At 37.6% G+C, this 23,866-nt stretch overlaps 1 protein-coding gene across 4 annotated transcripts in view; it reads left to right on the top strand.

Annotated features, from left to right (window-relative positions):
* NALCN (sodium leak channel, non-selective) overlaps positions 1–23,866 on the top strand; it is a gene marked incomplete at both ends in the record, with an annotated part of 280,034 nt that overhangs the window by 5,619 nt on the left and 250,549 nt on the right. For all 4 annotated transcript variants that reach the window (XM_082859218.1, XM_082859217.1, XM_082859216.1 and 1 more), the window contains 4 exons: positions 6,175–6,258; positions 7,619–7,758; positions 7,847–7,975; positions 19,077–19,231. In XM_082859218.1, the coding sequence (XP_082715344.1) occupies positions 6,175–6,258; positions 7,619–7,758; positions 7,847–7,975; positions 19,077–19,231 (508 nt within the window). The remainder of the gene's footprint in view (positions 1–6,174; positions 6,259–7,618; positions 7,759–7,846; positions 7,976–19,076; positions 19,232–23,866) is intronic.

The following is a 23,866-nucleotide window of genomic DNA, read 5'->3' as shown; positions in this document are numbered from 1 at the left end:
TTGCCTTTTGCTTTCCAGTTCTTATGCCTCTAATTGCTGCCACTTATTTAATTGGGCCAGCTAATAATACCTACAAAATTTTAAATAGTTTTAGAGACAGTGCGCATCTCTGCTTAGCTCCTGGCTTTATTTAGAACACCTCTAATGTTTCCTAATTAAGTAATCTGAAGGATTTGCGTTTTAAGTATGCATATTTTATCAAGTTAAGGGAATAAACATTAATTCCAACTTTCAAGAGTTGCATCTTGAATAGCTTTTAAATTTTGTTGAATGATGATTTTTCTCCTTAGCTCTTGTAATAGCGTGGATTTCCTAATAATTGAACTATCCTTACATTCCCAGAAAAAACTCAGCTGGGTCATGACACAGTTTTGTTCTGTTTTAATCGGTTATTTCATTATATTTGTTATTATTTTCCTTGTGTAAATTTTGTCTAATCTTTGTCAGGTTTTGATGTTAGATTTTCTCTGTGTATGTGTGTGTGTGCACTTATATGCTCTAAAATAATCTGAGTAATCTTGAAATTATTTTAACTTGGAAAGTTTGTTAGAAATCCCCTGTGAAACCATCTGATTCTAGTGCCTTTTTGGTAGGACTCCCTCTTCTTTCTGTTTCTTCTAGGGAAATTGGTCTGTTTAGACTTGCTTGGTCTGTTGGGGGTCTGTTTGATGAAGTAAATTTTCTTATGAAATTATCCACTATTTAGTTTGTTTAATTTAGTAACAGTGTATGTTTATTATGCACTGATTTCCAGCTAAAATATCTGTACAACTCTTTGCCAAACAATGTGAAAACTTACTAAGAAAAGTGTAACCTGATGCTTAAAATAGAACACGATGCACACATATACTTTATTTGGGTTGGTAGACTCAAGTCCACGTCCCCGGAAAGGCTAATGGGAAGAGAGGGAAGAGGAGGTAGTGATACACTTAACGCTTATCAATTGTTAAGTATTTAGATAAACATTGCCAGCACAAGATTTAGCCCCCAAGAACAGCAGAGCTGCATGCACATCTTACCTCCTTGCAGGATTCACGGACAACTTCAATGTTTCCACTGGCACCTGTACAGATTCGCTATAGTGGTTCTTCTAGTTACATAGTGATTTGGGAGCAAGTATTTTAGCAAATGTAAATAGCAAAGATTTGTGTAGTGAGAATTCAGATAGTGAGAGATAGACCTTCAGTATTTTGTGAAAGTGCTGTAATAATGGTCTGAAACAGGTACAGGGGAAGGGGGCACAAAAAATAGTGAAAAAAATCTGCTTGAAGATGTCAGTGAAGTCTTGAAGAAAGAGCAATGTGAAGTGATGTCTTGAAGTGAGGAGGTGTAGTCTATGGTGGGGTTATTTGCAGAGGGAAGTAAAGGGTTTCACAGAGAGAGAAAAGCAATGCTTTGAGACACACAGGCTTGGAACACCCTGGAGCCTTGGGGCACTCTGCGTAGTCAGAAGTAGCAGATGGGATGCTCAGGGAGCAGCTGGAAGGGACCCTGTGAAGGCAGCCCTGCTGCACCGTGGAGGGCCTTGCAGCCCTGCGAGGAGCTCAGGCTTCCTTCTGTGGTCAGTTAAGATGCGTGGGGCATACGAATCTGAGAGTGACACCCTCTGATTTGTATTTGAGAAGCTCACTGTGGAGGTCATACGCCCCACGCACGACAGGAGAGAGAAATTGGAGCACAAAGTCCTTCCGGCAGAAAATGTCCTTCAAAATTTTCACTAGAGGAATTTATGTGTTTAAAGGATTTCACATCTTTTATAACATCCCCCAAAGTTGACTACATCTGCCAATTAATTCCTACTGCCCAATAATTTGTTTCTAATTGCCTCTCCCACTACCTCTTGTTCCAAGAAGCATTCTAGCTCACCAAATCCCTACAGGCAAAAATAAAGCATTTGGGTGATACATGTTTGTGTTGCTGCAAAGCGTTCCATGTAGTGCAGACTGCGAATTCTTCAGACAATTCTCAGTTGTCTATTTTTCATCTGGCAATAGACCTGGCTAAAAGTAGCATGCATCCTCTGAGCACTGTTGAAGTAATAAAAAATAATGCTAAGACGCAGTGACAGATGGGCCCTGGGAACTCAGAACAATCAATCATGTGCTTATGAAACTACACCCATGCATACTGTTTTGTAACTCCAACCTATATCCCTATAAATGTCTTCAGGTAAATGTGTTTGGTTTCTCTGCTTGTTAAGTCCTTGCATGGCAATTTAAGTTCCTCTCTTATACTGTATAATTGATTGGCAGCCTCCAAGTGTTTATCTTTATAAAGATTGACGGACAGCTCTTGAATAACTCATCTCCTCAGACACCAGCCTGCTGATTTCGCCCATAACTCAAATACTCTCTGCTCTCCCTTTCTTGTTGATGCAACAAACAAGTTAAAACCTTTCTTTCATATTGGAGGCATTAAAACTTCTCAGATACCACCGGGCCTTCGTGTGTGTTAGGTTCTGGTTACACATTTTGGAAGCAGCGGAAAGGGACAATTTTTTATTTACAAATATGGTAACCTGAACATTAATACAGTAGGATTTTAAAAGGATCTGGACGTACTGACAAATTGAATCATAGCACCATTTAACCCGTTATGGTGAAGAGTCTTTGAAAATACAAATTGAAAAAGAGGCAACTTGATGAATACGTCAGACACAAAATGCAATATGAGATTATGTTACCGAACCAAACTTGGGTCCGCTCACCCTCCTGCAGTAAAGCCAATCTACTGACACTGCGTTGTGCTGAAGGAAAGTGCAGTGTTTATTGCAAGATCAAGCAAGGGGAGTGGGTGGCTAATGCTCAAGGACCCCACTTCCCTGAAGGCTTTCAGGGAAGGAGTTTTAAAGGCAAGGTGAGGGCGAGGGTCAAGTAGTGCATGATCAGCTCATGGAGCTGGTGGTGAGGTGACTGCCTTCTGCTTCCAACCAGTCTGGGGTCTAGGTGCTGGTGGTCAGCATGCAGTTAACTTCTTCCACCTGATGGAGGTTTTAGTATCCTTTAGTACCTCAAGGATATGGACTCAGAATAGTATCTATAGGCCTTGAAGAGGAATGAAAAGTCTTTGACTTTGTTTTATGGCTAAACTATTATTTTGCCTTGTTTTCCTTTGTTTCTGTATTTTCTCACTTCTGTGGTTAAACTTGCTCTTTGGAACTCTGGGAAGGCCTAGGAGGCTAGAGCTTTTCTACAAACAAGAGGTGGGGGACAGGGCAGAGTCCCACTTGGCTTCAATTATATTTCAAAGTGCCAGGTTTCAAAGTCCCTATTCTGTTTATTAAAAGGTATTTTACACTTATGGAACCTTGGTGATTATCAGTAATGATTGATATGATATCAATTTCAATTCATATTTACAATTCAATCATATCTACAATTTCATTAAAATGCAAAAATTATATAAACCCTGACCTGGTTCCTATTTGCATGGCACATAGTCTTTGCTGATTCAAACTACACTAATCCAAGAAATATCCAAACGTTATCTCATCATTTCAACTGTGATCTTTCATGATTATGAAGGAAAAGAGTCTTAACTCTAAGGTATTGCATTGAAAGGTACTCCATCTTTCTCTTTTTGCCGCAAAGAATCATTTCTTTAAAGGAACAATTTTAGTAGCTTCAGTGAATGGATAGATGCATGGATGCCTTCATGAAGCATATGCATTGACTTCTTACTGCCTGCATTGTAATCTACGGAGGCTCTAAGACATGGTTCCTGTGCTTATCTCATCAATCATTTAATATCTGCTGTATGTCGTACATGGTGCTAGGTAGTGGGAGTGCCATCCGAAGTAGTCTAGTAAGTTTCAAGATGCTACTAATCTTCAGAACAAACTCAAACATTTACAGTGGGGAATAGACCTTTTCTTAAATGCAACACCAGAGAATACGTTTAGAGAAGATTTAAGTAGGAAGCCCAAACTGCAGGGACTAAAATATAAACTCATTAAACGACTGGTTGGAGATTACAAAGGACTCTTCTGTAGGTTACACAGTATGAACCTTATTTATTTACATGAGCTGAGTTGCTGGTGGTAGCATGATGTGTGAGCAAAAGTGCTGATCAGAGTAGGCTGTGGTCAGACCAAAGTATGGAGGGAAAAGTTGGCACAGACTGTGGGGAATTTTTCAGGAAGACGGAACAGCATGAAGAACAATGGATGCTAAAGGGCAAAAGGTTAAAAGAAAAGATGGGAAAAATCTGGGTGTTATTGGCCTTTGTATCCCAGGTCACTATAACACAGCTTGTTAAAGGTTTTTATAAATAATGGACGATCCCTGGAAACAGGAACCAAAACATAATGTATAAAACTTCTGCTGAGTGGATTATTTCACGTGTTATACCAGACAAGTAAAAAGAAGCCAGTTTTAGTTGACCATTATGTGCCATCTAGTATGTGGTGGTTCTTACTGGGGACAGCCAGATGCCACTGTGAATTTCTGGAATGTCTAAAGCAGAAAACATTCCAGATAATGCAACTCAAATGACTTCGTAATTCAGAAATAGTTTTCTATGTTATACAGTAGTAGTTTTTGCTAAGCCAGTTTTCATAATATGAGGTCATCTGAAATTCGAATGTGTTTTTATGCTTTTGTTTTATTTGGGACCCTAAATGATTTAAAATAATGCTTTTATGTAGTTCAAATTATACTCCAGGGCAGCTTTGCAACATCAATTTCTTTAGCAGACAAATTTATGTAGTAAATAAAAAACAAAAATTCAGCCAACTCTGTTGCTGATAACTTTAGGTTGTGAATTTGTGAGGCCCAAGTTTTTCAAATTTGACTTTATTTGCACCAACTGACAAAGTGATTTTTGTTAAAGCTAAAATTTTCAACTTAAAAAAAATTTAATATTGAAAATCTATTTAAAAAAATATAACACATGACCATTGGTCAAAAGACACATGTATGGATATTCTGTGAAAATTATGTCTCTCTTCCACCCTTGGTTCTTGCCATTCTGTTCCCCTCCCAGGGAAATACCACTATTTATCCTCACTTTTTATATTTTAAATAAACCTCAATATAATGAGAAGCTCTTACCCTGTATCTAATTGAACATAATTTGTTACTAAAGCAAATTATGAGCAACAATAGAGGTTAATTGTAGTAATACTACATGCAACATTTTTTAATGCAAAATAGGAATAAAATAGTACTAGTGTTTGGGAAAAAATATTGTATAAGCTCATTCTATTTGGGTGCCTGTGTACCCAGTGATCTGTAATTATTCTCTTTCTTGCCTAATATTTACTTTTAATTGTTACTATTTTAAAATAGTTCTCTGCTGAGCCCCATAAAATTTCAGTTTTCATTTTTGGAATTTTTTACATTTTTTAAGCAATCACAATTATGCCTAGTTCTTCAAATAAAGATCAAGTAATATTTTTCTCTCACTTTTTGCTCAACAACAAGTAAAGAACACATTTGTTTACTAAAAGTCAATTTGAAAATATATACTTTAATTTTTCTGTGTAACACTTATCAACATCATATACTGTATATTTACATTTTTAAAAAGTTAACATTTAAAAACATTTTATAAAATAATGCATTCTAATGTCAGAGTAGACTCACAAGTAAAAAATGAAAGTAGTATGTCTTCCTTATCTTTCTTTTACATTTAAAATCCCAATTAAAGTTAAGTCGATATATGTTTATTTTGAAAATGAAGGCAAGTTTCTTCATCTTCACTTCTAATTCAGTTCAACATGAATTCCTGGCTAATTTTCCACTAATAATGGTTGTTCCCAGAGATTTGAAGTCCTTCACTGACCACTGTGTGCTCAATGGCCAGTGAAGGACTAACCTTGGTTCTTATAGGAAGAGGTGGTTTTAGGACCTAAGCAGCCTATTAAGTAGGATGGCCTCTGGTTCCTTATGTGGTGGACTCTGTGTGGCTAAGAGAAAAAACAGTGATGTTTTACCTTTGCATGAATTTAAAATTTTACATGCAAAGTTCTGCAGTTACTTGTGTTTTATAAATTATTCTCCTCATATATAATACCACTTAAAATGCTAAAAGTGTTCTTTTGGAATGTCTGCTCAATTATGATACAAAAATTGTACATAGCTTATACTGAATTAACACTTGATTATTCCCTCCACAGATGTTTTTTGAAATTATTCATTTTGTCTGATAACGCCATGTGAAATTTATTTTTAGGGGGATAGTTCCTATGTGAAAGATCGCTGGTGTGTTTTTGACGGATTTATGGTCTTTTGCCTTTGGGTTTCATTGGTGTTACAGGTAATTAAACACTTTTAAATTACAAGGGGGTATTTTCCAAAATGGGCATGATTTTACATTGAAAATCTAAATAGATATATTAAAGAGTATATATATATTTCATCCTGCATATTAAATGTGTTCTTTTCCATTTAATAACTATTGTATGATTGACAAACATTTCCTAATTATCATCTTGCCTCTGCTGGTAAATGGAATTCTTTTTCATCTTTTTCATAGTATTTTTAACCCTTTCGCCATTACTTTGTGTTCTAGATACTCAAATAGTTCCACCAAAGACCATGTGATTGTGTAATTTCCCAAAACATTATTTTTTTAATGTTTATTGGTTTTAAAAAGCCTAACATTTTAATCATTGTCAGTCACATTTTTGAATTATTTCTCAATCAGAAATAAAAATTAGTACCATATGAGATTATTTCTTATTAAGCAGATGTTAGAAATATATTCATTGTAATAAAGGAAAGAACATGGAGTGAGGTTTCTGTATTTGTAGAATAAAAATTTGAATTTAAAAATTAAAATTCCAGTCCTTTATGTGACTGAATTCTCACTAAAAATAGCTAAAATAATATAAATACATTGGGATAAATATTGGTTAACATAAAATGCTGTATTGCTAATAGAAAACGCCTTACTATGAGGAATGGGGAACATAGATTTAAAAGGCCTGAAGGATGGATTTTATTGAAAACCAGTAGAATTCATTCCCATGCATTCATTCAGGCTTGATTTTGCATTTAATTCAACTGAAGTTACTGTATTCTTCATTTAAAAAAAATCAGAATAAAATAAATTCATAGTGCATCCTGCAAACTCATCGTGGTGCTTATTGATAAGCTGTCGTTATTTTTATAAAGCTCACCTCTCCAATAATTAATTTCATCCTACATTTTAAATATGTTCTTTTCCATTTAATAACTATTGTATGATCGACAAACATTTCCTAATTATCATCTTGCCTCTACTGGTAAATGGAATTCTTTTTCATCTTTTTCATAGTATTTTTAACCCTTTCGCCATTACTTTGTGTTCTAGATACTCAAAAAGTTCCACCAAAGACCATTATTAGTGAGGAAGGCTTAGCATGCTTATTCTGTATTCTACGTTGGCACTTTGTAATAAAAACTGTGCCTTGATGGATTATACAGGAAATGGACAAGATTAACGACACTTTCATTAGTTTATGTATTTGTTTCTCTTAAGAAAGCTATAGCTTCAAAATGTACTCCAAAGAAAGTTGATTTCGGTGGAAGATAATGCAGGGCACAGGATGAACCTCTGATGCTGTCTGTATAGTCCTGGCTACAAGCATTGCTAAGCGAAAGTCTGAATTGTTTGTTCACCTCTGAATTTGCAGGTATTTGAAATCGCTGATATAGTTGATCAGATGTCCCCTTGGGGCATGTTACGGATCCCACGGCCACTAATTATGATCCGGGCATTCCGGATTTATTTCCGATTTGAACTACCAAGGACCAGAATTACAAATATTTTGAAGTAAGCACTGCTTTTACGTAAGTTAAGGGGATAGGTTTATGATTTTGGGGGGTCAGTTTTACCTACTTTACCTATTTTTTCCCCCTAGGCGATCAGGAGAACAAATATGGAGTGTTTCCATTTTCCTCCTTTTCTTTCTACTCCTTTATGGAATTTTAGGAGTTCAGATGTTTGGGACATTTACCTATCACTGTGTAGTAAATGACACAAAACCAGGGTAAGTTTATCTACTAACTGCATTTTTTAAAAAATAGATCTTTATTGGAGTATAATTGCTTCACAATACTGTGTTAGTTTCTGTTGTACACCAGAGTGAATCAGCCATATGCACACACGTGTCCCCGTATCCCCTCCCTCTTGAGCCTCCCTCCCACCCTCCCTATCCCACCCCTCTAGGTCATCACAAAGCACCGAGTTGATCTCCCTGTGCTGTGCTGCTGCTTCCCACTTTTATCTAGGTGATTCATAAGGACTTTTCTGCAGTTCTCATGAGAAAAACCTCTGTCTCAATTTTTAAAAAAGTATTTATGTGCCCTCTATGTTCTGTATTCTCTGCTTCAAAATTGTTTTGTGCAAATGTTTAAGACAAATACTCAAGACAAGCCAGACTGAAAAATGTAACCCTGTGGGAAAGTAGATTCAGCGAATTCAAAGTGTACATTTAGAAAGTTTCCTCAGCGTGGGAACATAATACCGTCAGGATATTTTCATATCTTATTTAAATAAGATGGGAATGGAAAATAGTATAACTACTTTGAAAAACAGTCGGGCAGTTTCTTAAAAATTAAACAGACATCTACCATATATCCCATTCATTTATTCCTGGGGCTTAACCAAGAGAAATGAAAACTTATGTCCATACAAAGACTTATACATAGACTTATGTATGCTTATACATACAAAGGCTTTATTTGTAATAGCCCACTTTGGTAACACCCCAAATTTCCATCAACAGGTAAATGGATTAACAAATTGTGGTATATCCATGTAATGACTACTAGTTAGCAATAAAAGAAGTATGAGATATTGACATACATAACATCTTGAGTCTCAAGATAATTACATTGAGTAAATGAAGCTAGATGAAAAAGAGTACATATTCTGTGGTTCTATGTATATAAAATTCTAGAAAATGCAAGCTTGTCTATGATGATATAAAGGAAATCATTGGTTGCCTGGGAATAAGGGTGAGGGTAGGAGAAAGAGATGACCAAGGGGCACTAGGAAACCTTTGGGATTAGTATGTTCATTTTCTTGAGTGTGGTTCTGTGCATATGTCAGAATTTATCAAGCTGTTCTTTTTAATATGTGCAATATATTGTATGTCACGTATACCTTACTACAACTGATTTTCATCATATGGTAAGGCAGTTTTCCCCGCACTATTTATTGTGTGTCATTACTCACAGAATTTAACGCTACGTTTCTCATTTACTAATTCCCTGTCTATATTTGGGTCTGTAACTATAATCTCTATTGTGCCTGATTGACCTGTTTGACGATCCCTTCACCAATATCACGCGCTGGAGCTCGTTTAAATTATAATATGTCTGTATGCCTGGGAGTCCCATTTCCCGCTCCCAGACTCACATGGGCTTAGGACCCTGTCTTCTGCTTCTTGTAGGCATTGAAACCCAAGCTCATGGCTACTGGGTACTTAGTCCCCATTGAGACCACCATTTAGTCAATTCATGTATTTCCCTTCCTCTAGTTTTTAGTTTCCTCTTACATGTTGCCATTTTGGAATGTATTTTTCTTTCTTCTAAGCCCAGATATGCATTTTTAAATGTTAGTGTTTATCCAACAGATCTAGCTGTTTGTAGTGGAAGGAGCTAAATTTAATGTAGTCCATCTTGCTAGAATTAGCACTCTGGCACTCACAGCTATTTTTTTCCCTATTTTCCTCATTACACTGTGAGGTCCTTAAGGATACATTTGGGAAAGGGTCGATAAGATTCATTTCCCTGTGGTCAGTACCTAGTATCCTAGCACAGAGTAAGTACTTAGTAACTATTTATTGACGGCATGGTTAATAATGTGTCATATTTAGACAGATAATGACAACTTTATGACAAATTGATAAAGAAGAGGAAATAAAAAAAGAACAGAGGAAGAAAAGCAAGTTGCTAAAAGTGACAAAGGAGAAATTGTTAAAAAATAGAAAAGCAACTTTAAAAGCAGAGGATAGCAGTGAATTAGTACAAACACAGGATAGGAAAGTTGAAGGAAGTGGTGAGTAAGGGAGTTGACTTGTGTGGGTGAGGGAAGAAATGCGTGGAAGGAAACCTGTAGGTAGTTTTTTTTTTTTTAAATGTATGTGGGCTGTAGAATATGTCTAGATTGTTCCATGAATGAATATGAGGGTGGAAAAATATCGTGTGGGCAGAGACAATAGACGTAGAAGTGAAGAAAAGAGAAAGCTTCTGGGTAAGGAAGCAGCTGTGTTCTAACCGCAGTGAGTTTAAGAGGCTGGTTTAGAGTTCCCATTTTATTAAAAACCAAGTTGAAAGGCAAGAATTCTCAAACTTGTTAACCCAGCTAGGAGATCAGGCATCATGCTGCAAACTTAACTTTGACACAGAAAATATAATACAAATAGGGCAGACAGGTATGAATGTCATCTGAACTCATGGCCTTTGAATCATTCAGTAAGTCCTCTTAGCCAGCTCCATGCTGTACTCTGTTCTCAAAAATGAGTGTCTGAAAAAAATGTTAAAAGACCTCTCATATTCTATTAGCTCCAGCTCATTACGTTATCCTAAAAAGAAGGAGTGCACTGGGAAGAATTTCATACGTGTTGGCAGACTTTTCAGTTACTAGAGACATAGCAGTTATAGGGAGATGTCTGCGTTTTCTCTTTCTTATATTTGTAAAATCTGCCCGATGGCTATGTACACACACATGGATTTTGCCTTCCTTTATGTGATTCTTAATTTACTATTTGAGAAGAAAATACATAATTGGCCACATGGTTTTATGAGCAGTGTTACTGATGAAAACAATTTTCATAAGTTTGATGACTTATTTCAAGGACCAATCATTTCCACCATTTTTCTTTTATATTTTCAGTTCAGTGTTAACTGAGTTTTAAAGTCTCACTCATTAGCAGAAAAACCGTCAATACAGTTTTACCGTTAGTTCCAGCCCAGACATTAATTTGCTTTCTTTTTAGAGACTCAAACAGTGTCCAAAGTCAGAATGAAACATATAAAAATCCCCATTTAAAAGAATTTCCCAACTTTTTTCTTTCCTTTTGTTGCTTCTTAACTAGGAATTTCTCATAAACATCTCTGAGTCAGATATTATGCTTTGGTATGATGGTTGTGTTTCCAGAGATAAGTGTTGCCAGTTGCTGTCATGACCTCATTTCTCTTCATCATCATTCTTTAACAATTGTTCCAACCTCTGCTTAATTTGCATGCACTGTAGCCTAATAACGGGAGAGCTTTCAGGCAGAGATGCGCCTGTTCAGAAACCTGTATGTCCTAGGTTTCACGGCTGACCTCCAGAACTGATTATGTTTAATCTGTGAAGCAAACAGGATAAATAAGGAAGGAATTCAATACATGGAATTTTGCTCTTGAATGGAGCTGATTTCTTATAAAGCAGATAGAAGGGCATCTCAGCTGTGTCCTCTGTAGCATTACTAGTAAAGCTTTAGCTTCTTCTCTGGTAATGAATTGTGACCTAAGGCAATTATGGAAGAAGTAATGGGATTTGACTAAGTAAGGCAGTTCATATCCTAAAGAGAGCTGAGGAGGGCAGTGGCCTGTGGCAGAAACAGGTGTTGCAAAATGCCAAACGTGCTGGCAGAAATCTCCCTGAAGCTAAAAGAGGAACATGTAAAAAGGAGCTGGTAGGTGAAATAGAAAAGGTGAAGATTTACCTGACACCTGATTATCATTCCTGAGAAAGGAGAGAAATTTATTCATAGCTTAGTATCAAATAATGACATCTCATCCCCAAGACTGAGATAATTAGAAAAGCTTTAAGGTAAGGAAATGTAAATGTTAAGTTCATAAAAGTTTACTATGTAGAGAGAGGATTCAACCACAAGTCTGGGTGAATATTTGTAATGACTGGACCATCAGCTTTAAGACCCAGAGGTAGGGGACCACACGTCACAGGCACCCAGGACAATCCTGGTGTATCCCTGTTGCTGCAGAGTAATTACTAATAACTTCCTTTGTGATCTCAGGAGAGCATCAGTATGGACAATACATTTTATGGTTACCCCACCCAACGGCAGTTTTTAGGACTTGGTGGTATTTTATAAAATATCACTAAGACTTAGACCAGAGACAATATAAAGCCAGATTTGGGGCAGTTTTCTATTGCTGGTCCAAATAAAAAATTTTTAAGTTTTCCCTTTAGGGTACTTATAAAATAAATGAATGATTGTCTTATAAATTCCGTTCACAACATAACGAGGTTTTTTAAAAATGGAGAGGTCAGAAGAATTAAAAATAGAAACATGGGACTTAGAATATTAATTTTTAATTTCCATGGATTTATCAAGAGAGGATTTTGTAGAATATGTAAAATCATAAGTGCCTCAAATTCATGCAAAGGTCTGTGAAGTCTTCTTGATTAATATTTAAACTTCTTTTGAAAAGATGAAAAAAGACTACTCTATTTAACTTACAGGGCTCAGGCTGAGATATCTGCCAAGTGGGAGATATAAGAACAAGTTTGGATATTGGAAACATTTTCTTTAATATTTAAGAAATGAAAGTGCTCTGATGATATATGTAGATTTCTAAATAAATTAATAGCAATGATTGTGGAGCACCTATTATGTCTCAGATATTTTGCTTGTAACTACTTTTTAGAACAATCTGAAAGGATTATTTCCCCCATTTTGCAGATGAAGACACAGCCTCAAAGAGGTTAAATAATGTGTCCACATGGTAAACGAGAGAGCTGGGATTTGAACTCCCAGCCCATGCTTGTGCCGCCATTTAACCAACCTCTGCAATGTTATAATCCCACATTCATAAACCTATTTCACATACAGACCCACATCCGTAACCATAAACTCTTCATAATATATGTCATAGAGAAAATTAAAACCATATTACACCTGGTTTCTATCTCTATGTTGATGTTATATTCCAGGGGGTTCAGTCTCATCTGAATCTATAAAATAGTGATATGCAATACATTTGTATTACTCCATGTATCTCTTTTAAATTTGTTGTGCACATGCATCTCAAAGATGCAGACCACTTGAGCCACCAGTTAGATTAACCTTTCATATGATGATAATGGTTTAAAATTAAATGTAAGAAAATATCTGAGGGAGTTCCTTGGTGGCCTACTGGTTAGGATTCTGGGCTTTCACTGCCATGGCCCAGGTTCAATCCCTGGTCAGGGAACTGAGATCCCACAAGCCGTGTGGCATGGCCGAAAAAAAAAGAAAATATTTGAGAATCAACTAAACTCCCATATGAAAAATTAATACCTGTGTGATTTTCACCAAAAGAGCAAAAGCATTCGTGAGAGTCTTCAGGATAAAAAAAGAAAATCCTACAGTTTGAAAAGGGTCTAAAAGAAATTGAGTAATTTATTTTGGTCAATTACACTATAGCACTTCTTTTGATCTTATGTTTACTTCCCCAAAAGAGAATAATGTAATAATATAGATTTTATTATTAATATGATTAATAATATATTTATTATATATTATAATCATATGCAATGCTAATTTATAATTATTATATTGTAATTAATATGTTAATAATTATAGTAACTAGTTAATATAATTATTAATATATGACTCCTATTTATTGTTAGTGGAAATAACCTTCATTGAACAACTGATATCTGTTATTTTCTCATTTAATACTCGTAACAATCTGGTAAGTTGTGTTCTACTTTTACACTCCTTATTACAGAGAAGGAAATTGAAGCTCAGTTTCCTTAAAGAAGATGTCTAAGATGAAACAGCTTGGAAGTACCAGAAGCAAGGTTTAAAACCAGATCTCCTTGACACTGATTTCTGTGCCTTTAAATATTTACTGTAATTCTGTCAATATGTGAGATGATCTTCAGCATGTGTCTCTCCAGAGTATTTGAGTAAAACCTTGAATTCTTCTTTGGTTACAAGAAGCGCATGCTTAGGAGACAAGTTCTAAATGGGCTGTATGAGTAAGTGGTTAAGGCTGCCTGTTTGAGGGCTGAGTTCTCAGAGGATGCACTGCCACTTCGGAATATACTGCGTGAATGTGAAATGAAGAGCCTGCCGATCCAGCCCCTGGCAAAGAGTGTTGACTGTAGCTGCCTTCGTAGACATCATATGTAGTATCATTGTGATGTCTCAAGTTCAGCCAGACCAGCCTGCTTTTCCCCGGGATAGAAGCCGCACCAGCATGCCATGACTATAGCAGAACAAGCAGTCCTTTTCGGGAATTCATTTCTAGGGTTAGCTCTCTTAAGCAGAGAGAAATAGAGTCAGTAGGGTGTATACGTATAGAGAGAAAAAGAGATTTATTTCAGCAGTTGGCTCATGTGATTGTGGGGACCAGCAAGACCAAAATCTTCAGAGCAGGCCAGCGAGCTGGAAATTCCAGCTGGAGTTGATATTGAAGTCCTGAGTCCAAAGGCAGTCTGGAGATAAAATTCTTTCCTCTTTGGAGACTTCTCTCTTAAGGCCTTCCACAAATAGGATGAGGCCCACCCACATTATAGAGGGTCTTCTGCTTTACTTAAAGTCTACAGATTTAAATGTTAATCACATCTAAAAAACACTTTCATGGCAACATCTAGACTGATGTGGACCAAAGATCTGGACAACACAGTCTATCCAAGGTCACAAATAAATTCAGCCTATAGATTTAGACTGTGTCAGGAGCTGTATGAAATTGAAAGTTACACTGGGCAACAGTCGAGTTGGGAAGAATCCAATGAAGAGTTGACCACACAAACATGAGTGACACGGGTCCCAAGTGCCAGAAATGAAAAGCGTGGGTGCTTTGAGAATTTCTAATAGGGAAACCTAACCCAGTCTGAGTGACTTAGGGTGGCTCCCCTGAGAAGGTGACATTCAGGCTGGGCCCTGAAGGCTTAAAAAATGGGACTAACGAAGCAAAGATGGGAGGAGAGATTTCCAAGCAGGGGAGAAGGTTCTGCAGTAGATGGAGCTCATGGAGAGCTGGGGGAAGACAAACGTGGTTGGATGCTAGGACACTTGGAGGGGCAGGAGCCAGGTCCTTCACGGTCTTGTAGATCATATTAAAGATTTGTCACTGACCGACACAATGTAGGACAGTGATTATGAAAAGCCTCTCTACGTGCCTGTGACAAATGGATAAGAAGGGCTGAGAGAGGCTGCAGAATGACCAGTTAGGAGGCCGGATTCTGGTGCAGGTAGAGGTGGACATGGAGAGTTGAATGAACCCAAAAGATATTTTGGAGGATATTTAGGGAACATGATGATCAGTTATAAGGGTGACAGGAGAATAAGGTATCAAGGTGATTCCAAGATATCCGGATCGCTCAACACTTTGGATGGTGGTGCTCTGCTGCTGCTTGTGATGAGAGGGAACGTTGGCAAAGGGTCTGAGTTTAGTATGGGGTCCATAGAGTTGGAGGTGCTTGTGGTGTAGCAAAGTGGAGAGATCTAACAGGCAGTTGGACATGTAGCTCTGGGACTCTAAAATGGCATCTAAGATAGTAGAGAATTGAAACTATGAAAGTGGACTTAATTGCATAGGGAGAGAGCATCATGAAAGCCAAGGACCAAGCTCAGAGCAACTCAGTACTGAAGGTGAATTACAGGAGGAGGAGATGGAAAAGGAGAATGACCTGAGACATATGGACAGAACTAGCATCTTCAAAGCCAGCCGCGTTGCGTCTCTCTGAGCCTTCCTTTCCACACAGGCACAGTTCTCTAACCACAACCGGAAAAGGCTTTCCACATTGAAGAACTTGTGCGATTAGGTGGGGCCCACTTAGGTAATCCAGGATGATCTCCCCAACTCAAGAGTTTTAGCCTTGTTCACATCTGTACCTTAATTCCTTTTTGCCAGGTAAGATAATATATTCACAGGTTCTGGAGGTGAGAACGTGGACGTCTTTAGGGGGCTGTGAGTAAGAAAGTATTGATTCCCACTTAAGCATGAATGGATATTTATTATGACTGGGAGAATCATTGTCTCTATTTAGGATATGGCTGGTTGGAGCGAGAATTTCACCCCCCTGAAAGTGGCGGGGGTGGGGGGAGGTGGAGGTGGGATGAATTGGGAGATTGGGATTGATATATATACACTAATATGTATAAAATAGATAACTAATAAGAACCTGCTGTACAAAAAAATAAAATTCAAAAATTCAAAAAAAAAAAAAAAAAGAAAAAAGAATTTCACCCCCCCTAATTCCAGAGAGCCTCTTGTTCTATCCTGACTATCTGAGGGAAAATGAACGAGGAAGTAATTAACAGTAACAAATAAAAATAAAATCTACAAAATTCTTGTTAACTTAGAAGATGAAACTAAGATAAATAACCAGTAGATATTCTGAAACTCATGATGTTCATCTCAGTTTTTAGAAAGGATATTTATCATGTGGTTTTAGATACGTAAGTTCCAGAGCAATTAATCATCTAATAAATATGTCTCTAATAAGCATCCTCTAAGAGCTTGATGTTGGCAAAAATAACATGTTTCAAATCTGCTGCCTCTGAAGCCAAAAGATTGCAAAATACTATCTGTGCTGGTGAGGGTTGTGCTTCAAATGGGAATCAGTACTAATATGAAAGAAAAAACAAGTGGAATCAAAGAGGAAAAAATACCCTAATATTTATAAGTTAATGAAAATGATCAAAATAGTTAACAATTATTGAGTGATTAACTTATTTCCAGTGCTATTCTGAGAGTGGTACATTACCACATTTAATCATTAAGACACCCCCCCCCAAGGTAGGTATAATTGCCCTCCCCATTTTTGAAATGTGGAAACTGAGGCTGTCCGTGCCAGGGCTAGGGGTTCAATCTAGGGAATGTACAAACTTCAAACTATAAATTACAATAGGTCACACCTAGCACTTATTGTCTACCAAGTGCCTGTTTTAAGTATTTTACAGACGTAACATTTTCCCCACAGCTCCTTGAAGGAAGTATTTTCCCACCATCATAGAGATGAGGAAACTGAGGCACAGATTGGCAAAGTCACACATGTAGTAAGGGCTGAGCCGGAATTCACACCCAACAGACTGGCGCCAGAGTCCGGTTATCCAAATAACTGAAAGATGATGTTTTTTGAAACTGTTTTGTGTAGACAGAGTGTTTTTGTCAGATATTTGCTGCTGTTATCTTTTTAAAGTATTGGAAGTGAAAAAAAATTACTGATTTTGATGGGCTAGTACACTTTCCCCTTCCAGCACTTCACCTTACCTTCCTCACTTACGAATTAAGAACTAGGTCATCTATAAGGTTTCTTTCAGCTGCACAATTCTGTGAACAAAATGCTTTCAGGATCATGTACCAAAATTCCTTCTATTCTTTTGAGAATCCTTTATTGTTGTTTTCACATGCCAGGATTTATGTTACATTTTATTATTGTAATGACTAATAATCATTTATAGTAAGCATTTATTGAGTGCTTGAAACATGCTAGGTGCTGTGATGAATGCATTACTTGGTTTATTTTACTTAAAGCTCACACAAGCTTCTCTCCCTGTTTCACAGATGAGGAAACCGAGTTTAGAAACATTTAAAATTATTCAAGTCACACAGCCAGTCAGTGGCAGAGCTTGGAACCAACCCAGAAAGCCTTCCTCTGAAACTCTGAAGCCCAGTCCCCTTACCACTTTGTTCTGATATGTGGGTACAAACTCAAGAACATAGAGTCAGGCTAGACTTAAGCGAAGATGCATCATTTGGCCTGCATATAAGAATGTAAAAGGAGGGGAAATAAGTGACGTGTGTGCCTAAAATCATATCTTTCTGACACAACCAAGTGGTGATTTCCACAAGCAGAGCCTTTCCTTTTGCATGTGGGGTCCAAAGGACCAGCTTAAAATATGACAATTATTTAAACATTCCCTGAGATGTATTGACAAATTAGCTCACTTGCTGCTAACAAAGAGCAGAACCCTGAAGGAGTAAACATAGAAGTTTGTTTTGACTGAGATGGAACTGGGCAGTGTATTACCAGGGATTGTGTGCATGTGTGTGCGTAAGACTGTGTAAAATTGTGTATGTCTTTGCAGCAGATTGTGTGTGTGTGCACATGGGCATGGTGGCCTCCAGCAGCTAAGGGATCCTGGAGAGTTAGGCATCATACTCTAGAGAAAACATGTTATATAAGGGGAAGTGGCCAACTGAATGTAAGAGGATATTAAAAAAAGCAATGTGACCCAACACATCTGCCTCAATTTGGCCATAAGCAGAGGAGACTGAGACAGTCCTAAGGTTGGTCCCCATTTAGGAAATGCCTGGAAACATTGATGCAGTGGGAAATGACTATAATAAAGTCATGGGTTTGTAAGGTTTGTGGAATCATCTAGCTTAAACTTTGACCCCTACACAAGCCATGTCAGTCATCTCAGATAGCAGCTATTTGGGGCCCATTTTAAGGTCCCAGAATGAGATTCCACAATCACGTTTCCAGTGGTTACCTGTACTCACTGCCAAGAAATCCATTACACGTCTAAATCCTTCTACATCAACTTAATGTCCAGTGTGTTCTCCAGAAAGATGAAAAGTAATTATATTGCCTACTACCTAAAAAATAAATAAAACCCTGTAATACTCCTGGAGCTATCACTAAATCAGCCCATAATCTCTCTCTTTCCAATGTGATATCTTTAATTCCTTCAGTCTCACTTTATGTATCTGGTTTTTTTTCTAAACTGAACATCTGACAACCCAGAAGAAGGCCAAGTATCACTTATGAGACTTACAGTACTTTTGTACCATGTGGAGAGTGATTGTCATCATTTACTGTTGCTTAGAAGTGAAGTAACATTTGTGCCCATAGTAGGAGAAGGATTTGTGGGTAACAAGGAGTCCCCAGACAAGTTAACATTCCTTGCAAATCTACAGAAAAATTCCTTCCTTCGCTTTTTCTGAGTCTTGGTCTTCAATGACAAAAACCGTCATGGCGATAATGTTCTTATAAAGAGCTTCTGTGTGGATGAATCAGGTATCGTTTGAGAATGTTCATGGCATTAATGTTATGAATACCATTCATGAATCAGGAATCTTAAATCTGTGTCCATATACAGCAGTTACTAATGAAGAATGATTACATTATGCATTTTAATCAACACTTAACACTTGTTGAAATTGTCTGATCCTTTTCTGTGTTGTTTGCAGAAATGTAACCTGGAATAGTTTAGCTATCCCAGATACACACTGCTCACCAGAGCTGGAAGAAGGCTACCAGTGCCCCCCAGGATTTAAATGCATGGACCTTGAAGATCTGGGACTTAGCAGGCAAGAGCTGGGCTACAGTGGCTTTAATGAGATAGGTCTGTCTTACTGATAAAACACCTTTTCAGTTTCTATTTTACAATGTTTATGAAATGGAGAAAATAGTTGTATAATTGATATTTTATGTTCAGACTGGCTGTAGTTTTTAAGAAACACAACTGTAAGTTTTAATATATTCTCCCTTACAGTCTATAACATACGGTCTGTGTCTATGTATATTCAGCAGTGTCTGTATAGACTTAAATATCTCTCAATTCTTAATTATAGCATTTAAAACTATTTGTCTGTTGAGTAAGGTTCAGGGTTGTGGACTCAAAGAACCCTTTGAGTCAACAAGACTTGGTTTCCTTCCACATTTAACTAGTAGGCAAGGTAAGTCTTAAGTAACTGGAATACTAGACATTGAGGAGTGCGTGAGAGCCGAAAAGTAATTCTGGAACAGGATACAGCTAATGAGATACTTAATGAATGTGCATCAACTATATAACAGCGGTATGGGAAATGCTTGTATGTGAATATGATGTGCCAAACGTGTACATTGATTCGTGGCTTGTCCTATTAAGTCCTGAAACGTGCCGTCACGCACAGTAAAGAAAGAACTTGGCATCTGCCGTTTAGTTGGTATCATTGCATTTGTTACAATTCCATGCAAGTTGCACATCTTTCATGATTGAAGCAAAAAAACATGGGATTCTAAACAATTATTTTATGCTCTGAGAATTTGTCTCAGTCAGCTCAGGCAGCCATAACAAAATATCGTAGACTGGGTGGCATAAACAACAGAAATTTACTTCTTACCAGTCTGAAGGCTGGAAGTCTGAGACCAGGATGTTCCATGGTTAGGTCTGGTTACCCCTCTCCCTGGCTTGCAGATGGCTGTCTTCTCTCTGTGTGCTTATGGGATGGGTTGGGGGGAAGAGAGAGAGAGAGAGTGGGGAGAAAGGGAGAGAAAGCTCTCTGGTCTCTTCTTATAAGGACACTAATCCCATCATGAGAACCCCACGCCTCACAACCTGATCTAAACCAAATCAACTTTTAAAGGCCCCACCTCCTAATGCCATCACATTGGGGGGTTAGAGCTTCAATATATGAATGGCAGGGGCTGAGGGAGTGGACATAAACATTCACTCCATAGCAGAGTTGTTGGAGTCATTTGAAAAAATTTAATTTTTTCTTAAAGTTTTAAGGCCCAGGTACATTTAAGAGAGTTCTAGACACTTTTACCCAGGTCCTAAGAGGAAAGTCTTTCAGTGTGTAATGGGATGATGGTTGTCCTCTTTTGGAAGCCAAATCTACTTATTTTTAATCTGTCTTTTGGTGTGGTTTCACTTTTTAATGGACCAGCTGTACAATGGGGATCTCATAGCCAGGAAAGAGTGCATCACCCCTGTCTACCCAGGAGGGAAACTGGTTCAAACCCAGCCCATCCACCTTCACACATCAGACAGAGTGGCTGATAAATCCTATTCCCACCCTGGCCTTCGGTCGTAGCAGCTCCTGGATAGTGTTATGCAGGATGGCATAATGAACTCTGGGATAAGTGTTTGAATTTCAGAAAGAACATGTGACGATCTTGCACTGAGTGAGGAATATGTTCTAGATATATGAACTAAACCACAAGGCTACAGCCTTTGGACTGAATATAATACTGAAATTGGGCTGAAAGAAGCATAAATAGTTGGTATTTTTAAAGAGTGCATTTTGCAAATAAATCCCTAAATTTTATTCTTATATATTTAGTATGCCCTCATAGTAAATCTCCAGCATGGTATTGATAGTTAGATGGGCATTCTTCTTTTGGCCAATGATACAGTTTTCTGGTTCATAAAAATTTAGAAGCCCACAGAGGTAAAGCATTTTAATTTGCTGTCTCTCTTATACTTCCCTGGCTTTGGAACCAATCTTCCATCCTTCCCCCTGTCTCAAAAGTGCAAAGATTATGCCAGTGACTTTCAGGCATGAGCAGGCGATCACAGGGGTGGTGTGGGAGATGAGATACGTTATAGATTTAGTATATATATATATATATATATATATATACGTTATATATTTAGTATATATTTAGCAACCTGCTCGGAGCAAGCTCCAAGCTGGGGCAGGACTGGAATGCATGGCTGGTTAGAGCCTGTTGCTCTTTCTTTTAGGGGCTGAGTGTGCCCATGTCTTGGATGGAGAGTGGCCAGCATTCAAGAGTTAGGCTGTCCTTGCACTGGAAATCTCCAAGCCTTTAAAATCATGTGGCTAAATCAAATCGCCCCCTGACCATTTTAAATGCAGCAGTTGTGCCTGAACTCCAACTGCTGCATTATATTAAAGTGGATTTATCTTTTTTTCACTGTGACTTACAGTAGCTTCACCTAATGTAGGGGACAATATCTCTTTGAGCAAGGAAGTCTCCTTCTAAAGCATGTGGGCTTAAGAAGCCCAGTTGTAGGAGGGAATTGCCCTGGAGGGCAGTAAGCTCCCACAAAGGCAGTAATCTTACTGTAGCTCTACTGTTTATTTGCACATTGATCTCCCAAGGATTTAAGCTCCTGGAAAACAGGAAGCACATCTTTTTATCTTCATGTCTCCAGGGCCTGGAGCAATGCCTGCTTGGTAGGAAACCCTTTATAAATATTTACTAATGGACCAAAGTATGTGCCCTTTTGAATTCATAGGTGACACGTCATATTTGTATTAGGATGTAGAGCCATAATAGAGAATTAAGCTGTTTTCTCATTGTTCTTTTCCCTGATTTCGTCTACTTTTGTTGGCAGTGTTCATTCTTCCTCATGACTTCCCTTTCTATACAAGCTTAATTTGGTCTATTTGCTTCTTTTTCTCAAACGATGATTGAATTCAGCATCATTGTAGCACTAATGGTTAGATAATGAAAATGTTGGCTTTGAACTATAATCAAAAAATGTTAACATGGTCACTATAGTTTAGATTGAAATTGGTAACTATTTCCTGATGTTATGTATCTATGTAGATACACAAACTAGTGTTTTAGATTATTTTGAAAGTTCTTATGGAAACAAAAGATAATGTTTCACCAAAATGAGGAAATTAATTTTATTAGGCACATGTGATCATCTCTTTCTGCATGCAGCTAAATTTAGAACATAATTAGGTACCTAACTGTGTATTTAAATTTGGCCAGTGTACTCTCTATATAAGTAATCATGGTTAATTTAAAAGGAGCATGTTTCCTTTTCTTACTAGTCCAAATTATCATGCAATACATTGAATTTCAAGCATTTATAAAATTTTATTTATAAGTAGCTTCATGTCTCATTAAAATTTAATATTGATGATGTTGAAAAACTCAATTTTTAAATCTATATTAAGAGCCAGAGTCATTAGGTAGAAAAAATTACAAAGAGCCCCTATTGTAAGATTGCAGAGTAAAGAGACCTTTTCGTCTCTAAAATCATCCAAACATCAAGGATACTGAGAAACAGAAATGCAGTGTCCATATTTAAGGACTCTGAAAAGCTTATAACTGTAAACCCCAATATCAGAGGGCCAGGTGTCTAACAGAAAACTTCCCGAAAAGACTCTGGCTACTGAGGACCTCAGAGCCGAAAGAAGACTGGCGTTCTACAACAACCAGTGTTCATTGTTCATTCAGTTTAAAAATTCAACAATAAAAATTAAATTATAGAAAATAAAATGAAATAAAATGACCAGTGTTCCCACAGAAGCAGAATAGTCCTCTCTTCGAGTCAGGGCATCACTGTGTAGCTGACGGTAGGAGTTTTCTGGAATTCCATGTGGCATCACAGAGGAGAGGCCCTTATTCTGCAGGCAGCTGGGAGAGAGAGAGCTGTGGGCACCCCGAGATGGCTGATCAGCATAGACTAGGATGAGGGAAAGACTCCAGCTTTGCAAATCTGGCTCTACCTTACGATGACCTCACCGATTCTCAAGCATCATTCTCAGGCCAATTAAATCGAAACCTTACAGTGATTGAAGGCACAGATGGCTCTAAAAAGTTCTCCGGGTGATTCTAGCATGCATGCAGAGTGTGAACCACTGAAGCAACACCGATACACACCCAACTTGTGAAAATCTTCACTTCTGCCCCACAGCATAACTTCACCCTTCCCTACGTGAAACAGGACAAATATCTGGTGCTGTCAAAATCAGTGTCAAAGGTGAAGGATAATAAAAAAGAATCAGGACCATTTCTATAAAAATGTGCCTTTCAGTATATTTAAAATTGAAAAAAAAATACTCAAGATATATATAACTCAAAAGAATTGCAGAAAAAGAAGACTTAAATATACACATTGAAAGGGTACAAATTGACTCAGTAAGTTGACAGAGAACAGTCAACGCTTAGGCCTATCTTAGTAAAGATGCTAGAATTCAAAGCTAAAGAAAGCATCCATTGGGTATCTTGAAAAAAAAGAAAAGATCAAGTCAGTTCTAAGGCAGACCATCAGAGGGGCCTGAAACTGCATGTCAATATTCAGCTCTCAGATATAACGTCACAATGCTTACAGGGTCCTTAGGGAAGGAATGTGTCAAACCCTTTTTGATTATTTTTGAAGAGGCAAGAATTCCGAGACTTCATTTTACGTGAAGTCTTCTTGAAGCCATTCAGCCAATCAAGAATAACTGGTCATGGGCCTGGTCTCTAGTATGTATTCACTGTAAGAGCAAAGCTAATACAACTGTAGGAT

This window comes from Leucopleurus acutus (assembly GCF_964270905.1).
Source record: "Leucopleurus acutus genome assembly, chromosome: 18".
Lineage (NCBI taxonomy): Eukaryota > Metazoa > Chordata > Mammalia > Artiodactyla > Delphinidae > Leucopleurus > Leucopleurus acutus.
Note: the sequence above shows the minus strand (reverse complement) of the source record. Positions and strands in the feature narration are given on the sequence as shown.